This window comes from Poecilia latipinna, unplaced genomic scaffold, assembly GCF_001443285.1.
Source record: "Poecilia latipinna isolate Pla-1442-1.1 unplaced genomic scaffold, P_latipinna-1.0 Scaffold164, whole genome shotgun sequence".
Taxonomy (NCBI): domain Eukaryota; kingdom Metazoa; phylum Chordata; class Actinopteri; order Cyprinodontiformes; family Poeciliidae; genus Poecilia; species Poecilia latipinna.
In genome coordinates this window covers 220,554-231,045 of record NW_015112780.1, presented here as the reverse complement: position 1 = coordinate 231,045, position 10,492 = coordinate 220,554, and the positions used below count along the sequence as shown (strand labels likewise).

General features: G+C 40.0%; 1 protein-coding gene across 2 annotated transcripts in view; it reads left to right on the top strand.

The window, feature by feature from the left end:
• Positions 1 to 5,934, top strand: part of mtrr (5-methyltetrahydrofolate-homocysteine methyltransferase reductase) — a 42,622-nt gene extending 36,688 nt beyond the window's left edge. The window contains exons 14-15 of one of the 2 annotated variants that reach the window (XM_015029809.1): positions 691 to 885; positions 4,319 to 5,934. In XM_015029809.1, the coding sequence (XP_014885295.1) occupies positions 691 to 885; positions 4,319 to 4,463 (340 nt within the window). In that variant the 3' untranslated portion in view covers positions 4,464 to 5,934. The remainder of the gene's footprint in view (positions 1 to 690; positions 886 to 4,318) is intronic. The other variant, XM_015029808.1, reaches the window with a different exon arrangement.
• The last annotated feature ends 4,558 nt before the right edge of the window (positions 5,935 to 10,492 follow it).

Below are 10,492 nucleotides of genomic sequence, written 5' to 3'. Positions count from 1 at the left end.
GTACATTTTTTGAGTACTTTCTCCACCACTGCCTCTAATCACTGCAGGACATTGTTTAGCATTACTGGTGTAAAATCTTAGACGTTTTTAAGTCTAATATTTATATATACTTAATACCCATAAATGGCTCATGCCTTGTTAGTATGAGTATGTTTGGTGACTGTGGCTTCAGTGGCTATCAGCCCTCAAAGCATTAAGCGAGACCTTAGATGGAGCTCTCTACTCGGGGAGATTGAGGGTCGTTTTCTATTTTCTGCATTTTGAAATAATCACTTGTCACTTCCTTACCAAGGTTACTGCTGATGCGAGCCCCTTCCAGCTTTATGCAGATGCACTGTCTTTACCCTGACGTCCTCTGACAGCTCTTTGGTCCATGGACAGGTGTGCTTTCTGTAAATAATTGATTAATCTTGGCGCTTCATGGGATTTTCACCTGATGCCATGTAAATAATTTCTCAGCTTTTTGTAATGCATTTTTCAGGATGTTTTCTTTATCTGTCCACATCAAATTAGTGAACAAACTCATTAAAGGACAAGCTACGCTGCATCTTCTAGTGTTAAACTTCAACAGCTCCATTTGCGTCAACAGCTGAGACGTGGCTCTCCTGACTCGAGTTTCTTTTTTTTTTTTTTTTTACATACATGAAATATGAACTTACTGATTGCTGTATGGATTCAATGTCGTTCCAGAGAGGAACTGGAGAACTTTGTGTCCAGCGGCACCCTGAATCACCTGAAAGTGTGTTTCTCCAGAGAAGACAGGAAGGACGAGGAGGAACCTCCCTCCGCAGCACAACCCAGATACGTCCAACACAATCTGTTGCTCTGCTGCCGACAAGTCACCGACATCCTGCTCAGACGGAACGGCTACATCTATGTCTGCGGGTAAGGCCGACACCGGTCCTGTTTTAATCTTAATCCATCCTGAGTGTTTCTTGTCCTTTTCTAATCTATTTATCATTTTTCCCAGCATCCATCTGCCACGGCTGTCTTATGTTCTGGTTGTTTCAGTATTCAGAGTGTCATTTTTCAGGGTGTTCACACGGCGGAGGCAGAGCATCTCTGCCTCTGCTTTTTCCCTTGCCTTTAAACTCTTTTCATGTGTAATGTTTTTTCTTTTGGGGCGGGGTAAATAGTACTTGATCTTATGTCACTACAGATTCACACTGTGCATAAAGTTGATTTTCATTCGGAACTGCATCATTATCGTCATTACAAAGTGGACAAATTAATTTTACAAGAGAAATCACCTGAACATGTGGAGCCAGCACAGCAGCATAGGAAATCTAATTAACTGTAGCTTACCAGCATAGTTTCTTACAAAGGTGAGGAATAATTTTATCGTTTGAAAATATGCTTCAATTTTGCTGGAAATGAAAGCAGTAGCCTAAAAGACTCAATTTTGGTGTAGCACAAAGATAATGCTCTAATAAAAACAGGTACTGCCGATATTTATTAAATTAACCTGGAATATGTACAGACTTGCACATAATTTGTATTAATTTGCAATGATCGAACCTGTCGAAAATCTGTGTGTGTGTCTGAGGTTCTTTGGTTACCTCAGTCCAGTGTGACTTGATGAAATTAATATATGTTGCCCTCTTCTGATCTGGACATTTGTTGTTGGAAGGGAGTCCAAGAAGTCTGCATTTTTGTCCTTATTATTATATGTTTGGATATATTTTGATTTTTTTAATTGAATGGGTTAGGCATGTTGCAGAATTAAATTATTTAGATAAAAAAGCTCACAGTGTAAAAATATTTTTTTTTTTAGCTTTCTGAAATTAGCAGTATTGGGTTTTAAGTGTTTTCAAGAATTATTCTCAAAAAGGTATTTGTTTATTTTCCTTTGCCAATATCAAATCCCAATGTTATACTGCATCAATGCCAGAAGAATCAGTGTAGCTGCTTGAATTTTATCCCATCCAGAGTTTCTGTTGGCGAAGCCAGAGTATTTTTGCTCCAACATGAAGTAAACAGGATCAAGGAAGCAATTTTTATGTCCTGACTACACGTCAGCGTAAAACCTGCTTAGCTTCTTCACTTGTTTTTTGTTGTACATTTAACATCACTTAAACAGACATGTTCTTTAATATGCCCATGCTCTTCTCTTGCAGCACCCAGTATAGTCTATCCTTAAGTTTGAATATAAAATGTGAAACTCCTATGCAAGCAGTCCTTTTTAACCATGTTCAGCTCACTAGCAGTATGGCAAAAATAAAATCATAAGCAAAACACCAAAAACAAGTGTTGGTAGTTGAGCTTAGTCAGGGACTCCAATACCGATCACCCCTAAATGCCTTAATATTTAACACTTTATAAACTCTGTAATGCTTAAAAGAACAGTCTATTAATAATTGTAAGTGCAACAAAACTTGTGGTTCCTGGTGTTCTGTTTTTTTTTTCTTCCCCCCCCCCCCCCAAGTAAATCCTGCTTACCATGGAGGAGTGTTCACCAATTACCGGTGAAACGTCTGCCATGCTACACTGATTTTCCCAGGCACTTTCAGATTTTGTGGGTTGTGCTGTTCTTCCTTCCTCCTTCATTACACCCCAAAGGTGTAGGGATTCAAGCCAGGCCATACATCTTATGTTCCCTCTTTTCCTCTGTGCTTTGGAACATTTTCATTATCCCGGTGAAATAATATCACACCGTGTTGAACATGTCACGGTCATTTTAACTGTGTGGCCTGTTTCACGGGTTTTCTGGTACGTCGCTAAAGAAACAGCAGAACGGATAAGGCGGTATCAAGCAAAACAACTCGATGTCAGCTGTCGACGAGAACTACAGCGTCTTTGCAAAAAACAGCAGCAACAAATAGTGTTTAATTGTGCAGCTGAAAGAGAAGGAAAGCAGACCTTCAACTTTTTTTTTTTTTTTTAAATAGAAATATGGCATGCATTTATATTCAGCCCCTCTGAGTCGACACCTTTCACTGCTGCGTGCTGCGTTTTAAGCTATGTCTCTGCCGGTGTTGCACATCTCGAGACAAAACATGTTTCCTGTTCTTTGCTCAAGCTCAGCCAGATTTAATGGAGAAGAATCGGTTCTCCCCTTCCTCAGTGCTCGATTTTATGCCACGAGCTCTTATGATGCCACTGTGTAATCTCTTCAAAATCTTTTTGCAAGCAAGCAAAAAATAAAAAATAAAATAATAATAATAATAATTTGTGCTTGACAAATATTTAATCTCTTTTCGGTCTACTCTTGAACTTCAGTTCTGTGCCAATATCTGCAGAGTTCCTTTTTTTTTTTTTGAAGAGATGTACTTATGTGCGGTGTATGAAAACAAATCCGAGTTGTTAAGCTCGTGTGCTGTGGTGCCTCGCTTACAGGGCAGATCTCACGTTTTAAAGATACAAACACGAGTCATGTGATTACAGATTCCTCTGCTGCCGTTTCCTCCACTGTGATGCAGCAGTCTGCTCTGTTTATAGTTTATACATATCCTGCTGTCCTCCCTCCCTGCAGCGTTACAACACTTGTTTGTCTCAGTCAGTACAAATTGTCCCTGTCAGAACAAAGAAAACACCAAACACTCGTGGGTATCAAACACGCCAAATCCTGTCAGCGTTGTAAAGCTGCTACTGTACATACCACATTATTTTTCCTGTTGTTTCTCACTCCCCAGCTTTCCCTCCTCACCTTCGAGTAAATTACCTTTGAAACATCAAAACCGTGTGAATTTTCGCAGTCATGGAACATCTCCGTCTTTCCGCTGAATCTCTGTGGCAGCAAACTTGAGGATTTAGCCAGGAGGTATTCTAGAAATGGAAAGTGTTGGTATGTCACAGTGTATACAGTCTTTAAAAAGTATTCACACCCCTTTGGCTATTCTAACAGAGTGTTTGACATATTGCAATTATGAAATTCAGTGAGATACGTTTAGATTTCGTGCAATAAACCATCAAAACAAAGCAAATGATTGTGAATATGGAGGAAACTAATACATGACTTTTATACCCTTTGTAAAAATGGTACTAATTACCTTCAAAAGTCATCTAGTTAGTACCATCCACCTGTTACTAACAGAGCTGATCAGTGAAGGCCTCAAAGGCCTTTTAGGGAACAGCAGTGAACAAACAGCATCATAGGACTCCTTCCATTTCACCTACATGCGGTATTTTGTGTCGGTGTATCACACAAATCCTACATACGACGCTGAAGTTTGTGGTTGCAACATGGGAAAAAGTGAAAATATCCAAGCCGTATTAGTTTTGCTGCAAGGCACTTTAGGAGGAATGATATTTCCTCCTAAATATTTTAACAGTACTATTTTTTATTTTGTAACATATGCATTTATTTCTCCCTTCCTAGGGATGCCAAGAACATGGCCAAAGATGTGAATGAGACCCTGATGGAGATGATTAAAACTGAGCTTCAAGTGGACCAACTGGAGGCCATGAAGACACTGGCAGGACTCAGAGAGCAGAAGCGCTACTTACAGGACATCTGGGCCTGACCGTAGATGATTAGATACAGGATTTTTGCTGCATTTGCTGGACTAAAAAAAAAAAAAAAAAAAAAAAAGGAAAGTGCAAGATATATATTTAGCCTTCTCAGCTGTAACCTCTTGATCCATAAAATTGTCGCTGCAGACGCTTGAAGGTAGTTTACGCCAGCCAATGTCACCGAGATAGAGTGACCCGTTTGACCTGTGGATATCAGTTCAGTCCACCTTCCTTGCCTTTGCTGTTTAAACAGAGCTGACCTTGGTCAGCGCTGGAGATTAGCCCCGCGGTGTGAAAAGGCTTTTAGTGTAGACACGACGCCTCGGTTTGTCCTTTCTGATGAAAAGGCATTTATTACTGTCGGCCTTAATGGAGTGACTTTGATGAGACCTGAGCGCGGGATACTTTTCGCACCTTGACAGCACATTAATCTGTAGGGTTTTTTTTTTTTAAACCACGGTCACAAATAAAAATGAGTCATTCAAGGAAGGGGAAATTGTTTTTCTTTCTTGAGTTTGTTCTTGTTGTCTGTTTCAACTAAACGTACCGCTGCTAAGACTCGATCTGTCACTACTTTTGTATTTTTTTCTGCTAACTAATTTGCAAGTCTATTCCTTTTATTGATTCAGTGTTTTTTTTTTTTTTTTAACAAAATCCCCAGTGCTACAATTATTGGCATCCCTACAGTTTGTGTAAAACAAAAACAAATTTAATTGAAGGGTTGTTGTTTTTTTTTTTTTTTTTTGTACTATTCATGTAGAAAATACTATCTTGGAAATTTTAATTCATTTATTCTTTTCCTGAATATGAAGCGAGGCAGGTCAGAGGCGACCTCTCTCTGCAGGTTTATGACGAAGATGTTTAGTGAGCCAACCTTGTGAAATGTTCTAACAGAAGACCGAACGGATCTCCTGTAGGTAAAGTCAGGGTCGTTCAAGGATTAACAGGTGGGGGGCTTGTGATTTACATCAATGATTTTACTTGGAGTAAAAAAAAATAAATAAAAGTAAAAAATAGAAAAGAGTTCTTCAACTGCGATTTTAATGTTAAAATGTTCTCAGATTAAAGGTTGACCTATTTCTACAATTTCACTGTCAGATTATGTGAATGCAATGAAAGATTAATTTATTTCACATGGAAGTAAGCTTTTCTTCTTGGCATGTATCACACCACTTTTTAAAGAAAAAATGGGATTTAGCTTTTTTTTTTATAAAGGTTGAGTGTATGTTATGCTTATATAGATATTTTTACTTTCCGCAGAACTGTAAGAGGTTTAAAACTTGTAAAAGTTAATTTAAATTTGCTGAGTTTACGCATCTGTCTGTTTTAAAACCCCCTCTCCGCTGGAACGTCCAGTATTGGTTCGGATCGTCCTGCTGATTGGTTCTGAATGGACTGAACATAACCTTGTTAGCCACAAAGCAAACATTATGTAAATGTGTTTCATTCTGATGTATTAAACGGAACAAGGTGTCTCAGGGCTTTCATGAGCAGCTTCCGCTGAGAATGATTGACTTTGTAATTCTGCTGATTTTTTTTTTTTTTTTTTTTTACAAAAAATGTTTGGAAAAAAAAAATGATGGCAAGCTTCTTTTTTTTTGCGGGGGGAGGGGAGCATAATATGTATTCTTCAAAGTATGCCAAAACCCAGCAGAGTAATAGATTTTTAATCATTTATCATTCCGGAGTGCTAAAAATCGAGAACAGAGTGTTGCAAGTCTGAGTAATGATGAGCGGGGACGACCAAAGCAATTAATCTAACAGACTTTGTTTGTGCCCGTCTATCTGCCCCCACATACCCAGAAGACCTTCAGCATGGAGGAAATAAACGCCAACATATATTGAAGGCAGACATTTCCCACCATCTCTCAAACTACGGGGTAAGCACATTGTCCAAATACAATTTAATAACTTTTTTTTTTTTTTTTATAGCGCTTTACTCCACGCATCTATTGATCGACCTCCCTCTGTGGAAACGGGAACTTTTCTTGGTGTGCTCACGAGGCATTGGGAATTATCCGGGAGCTAATGAGCTCTGATTGATAGGGAGTGATTGTTTTATTTAAATTTAAGAGATAATTTGATTCCTCAAGGTGACTTTGTTTTGAAGAAGGGGGGGGGGGGAACCTACTCTGCTAATTGAAGGCGTTGCGCACCGAACATTGGAGTGCGGTCCCCCGAGAGACGCTTCTCCGGCTTAAGCCCTCTAATGGCAGACTCTTTATCCTTTAGCAGAGAGGCGAGTGTGGGAACAAAACATGTTTACAATGTTGGCTGCCGGAGCTACAGATGACATCGTGATAGCTGCGATTTTCGGAGCCAAATAAATAAAACATTGGCTCTGTCAGAAAGCATGTCGCTGCTAGTAAATGCCGAATTTAATATGGAGTCCAGGCACAGCTGTGTGCACCTCCACGTCCTCGTCTCTCACTGCTCTCCTGCTTCCACTAGTCACAAAACGAGCACAAAATGAAAATAATGACGCTGCGGCATCACCAATCACAGTGTGCATATTATACATAACCGGCGAGACTCTAATTTGTTGTCGGGATAAATTACAACAAAATTGCATGTATATATTAGGAAGTAAGTTTAATGAAAGTGGCACAGCTGTGACCATCCTTCTTGGTAAAGTTAAGAGGCATGAAGTACACCTTGAGCAACACCGTCCTTATTTACCTACACCATTAACATGCGCTCGTCTCCAATTTAGGAAAAAAAAAAAAAAAAAATGGCCGCGGCGAAGACGGAGAGCCTGTCCAGGGAGAGCCACCTCGGACTGATGAAGTTTTAAATTAAGTCTTCATAATTAAAAAGGGCTCACTGTGGCAGCTTTTGTCCCGCAGCGAGAGTGAAAGGCAAGAGGCGGTGGACGTGGTCAGGCATAAATCAGAGCGACTGGAGGTCAGCGCGGCCACGGCGAAGCAGGCACCTTGCGTGATAGATGCCCCCTGCTAAGAATGGCTTAAATGAAGCAGAAAGAAGTGTGCTGAAGATAATGACTGTTATTATGGAAGTGTGGGCAGTGCCAAGTTGGGAGTTGCACTTTGTGTCAGTGAAATGTGGGAATTAGGAACGGGGCTGATGAATACGCGCGACTCCTTAGAAAGTGCAAAAAGTGACGGCGAAGGGAGCAACTCGAAAGCAGCGTGCTCTTCCTCCTCCCGGAGTTCTACCCAGGTGAGGCAAGTGAGTCTACACAGTTCCTGGTGAAAGTATTCATGCCCTTAGAACTTTTGCCACGATATAACTGCAAACTTTATTGTGTTTTAGAAGGATTTTATGTGTTAGACCAACACAAATTAGTGCATCCCTACATCAGTTTTGCAGATTTACAGGCATTTTTTTTTTTTTCATCGTTCCTCTTTTCAGGACAGCTAAGGCGACATCTGACTGGAGAACCTAAGTGTAAGCATTGCCACACATTCTGAACTGATTCAAGTATGGGCTTTGACTGGGCCATTCTAACACATGAATTAGTTAAGGTGTTTTGCAACCTCCAAGCAATTCTTTTTATTTTCAGGATTGCACCTTAATTTAACGCCATCTATCTTATAATTAAACGGCATCCACTGTGGAAAAGCTTTTGGTGTTCTTCCACCAACCTTTGTAGTAATTATTATGTGTTCAGAGTGAAAACTAATGTGCGGTCCTCAACTAAAAGTTATCATGTTAACCCACCTGAGCTTTGTCCAGAGTTACCTTGGGGCGTTTTGGTCACATTTTTGCCAGTTTAAGCTGATGCCCATGTTTTGCTAGTGCAATATTGTTCCAATTTCTTTTTCAAACACTTTTTTGGTGCTACATTTCTCCAGGCTTTATCCCTTCTTCTCGACTCTGTTTGTTTTGAGATTAGATCAGACGAATTAATTGCACTAATTAGGTGAATTCTCAATTCAATCGGTGGCATAGGATTTTATTTAGGGCTATCATAGTGAAGGGAGTTAAAGCATATGTGCATGGCACACTTTTCAGATTTCATTTTATATCAATCATGTGTTAAAGATACCATCAATGTAGGTTAAAATTTATGACTGAAAAGTGACAAATTGACACAAAAAAACCCTAAAGTGATATAAATACTTCTTTCAGTGGCACTGAATGTCCCATTTATTTAGCTGAAAAGCAAACAGGCTGGTGTGAGTTGAAAGTTTTGTCACTTTTTAACTTATGTACTTATGTAGTTTATATGTGTCTCCCTGCAAAAAAAAAAAAAAAAACAAACATCAAAATGAAAGCTGCCATGAATGACTCAGGATGGTGTTCTTGCACGAGCTCAGTCGGAAAGAAATCCTCTTCCTCAAATCCTGTCAGCTCCGTCTCAACTGCGTTTTATCACCACAGAGAGACGCTTCCACTCCGTCTCAGCTGTTCTCCGTCTGTCGTCAGTGACCCGGGAATGTCAGCTCAGCTCTGTCATGTGCCGTCGAAGGCAGCCCGGAAAGCGAGCGCGGGTTCACGTAGACAGAAACACAGCGAGAGCCTGCGCCGCAGTGTCCCAGCTGTACACAAACACTTTACCTTTCACCATCTGTCCAGAGAACTACAGGAAAACCAGTTTTTTGTTTTTTTTTTTTTTTCTGAAAAAGAGAGAAAACAAGCTGCAGCACTTCCATTGAGTTTTCCGTTTTAACTCTTGGATACTTGTGTTATTTTGCTCTCGGTGTACTGATGGGGCAGGAGAGATATCTCTGCTTCCTGTTCAGCAAAACAAACGTTTGCTGTAATTGATGCTGGCAGGAGGAAGACGTATCCAGGAAGAATCCCATTGGGTTTACAGAGTGTTGGCATGCCGGATACAACATAGTAAATATATATATATATATATATATATATATATATATATACTAGCATTACTTTCACAGATTTCACCCGGGGTGCTTACCTGTGACCGGTGCATGAAAGATTTTCTCTCACATTCAGGTACTCCGTGTCCACATGAATAAAACTAGAAACTGCTTAGCTCATCGAATGTATTAATGATGTTTCAGCGATGGCCGAGCTTGCTGTCTCCATTTGTCAAGGAAAATATAAAAATTGGTTGGGCATTTTTAAACTTCCAACGACAGGTGAACACTTAGCAGGATTTATAGCCTCCTCGGTCCTGACAGCCGTAATGACTTATGCAAATCGGAGGTTAAGTGCAGCGACGGGCCTGCTCTGTAAGAAAACAGAGACACGCAATGGATTGGTGGAGAGTGGAAGCAAAAGGCGGACGGAAGGCACTTGACATTTGTCGCCACTGGATGCGTGGGAAGTCCCAACGTCTTCTGCTCTGAAGATGCTTAAAAATGCACATGTGAAATTAATTTGGAAGAAAAAGACTCCTCATCGGTTGTGCCTTCATACGACGAATGAAGAAAGGAAAATATTTGGACCAACTGGGCACAAACTGTCACATTATGTCTTAACAACAGCAATGTTTTTCCATAACCTGTGAATCTATTCGCATTACTAAGACAAACTTTAATTTATTTAATTGAAATGTGAGTGATAGGTTAACAGTAATAGTGCACAACTTTGATGTAGGAGGAAAGGACAGATGCTTTTAATTTTTTTTTTTTTTTTTTTTTTTACAAATAAATATTTGAAAAGTATAGCATACATGTCTGACACAGGGTAGATTGTGGCTCAGTAGGAAGAGTGGGTTGTGGGTTTGATTTCCAGCTTCTTATTGCCTCTTGTTGATCCCTGAGCAAGGCACTTAACCAGTTACCTTCCAAAATGTCTTACACTGTGCGAACGTGTCTATGACTGGCTGCGTCTTTATTGTGAAGCGCTTTGAGTGGCTGGTAGAAAAAAATCACTATGTGAATTATTTTATTTACCATTCCACTTCCATTTTTAGGCTGAGCGAGGGGAGCATCGAACTGAGAAGTGGTTCTCGAAGAGGGGCAGAGATCCACGGCTCAGGTGGGAGAATCTGTTGACTGAGAGACAAGTAGCTCTAGAAGCTGGTCAGAGTTTGATGGGGAAGATTGAGGGAGCTAAATATAGGCCACTCCTGGAAAAAAAAAAAAAAAAAAAAAAAAAAAAAAAA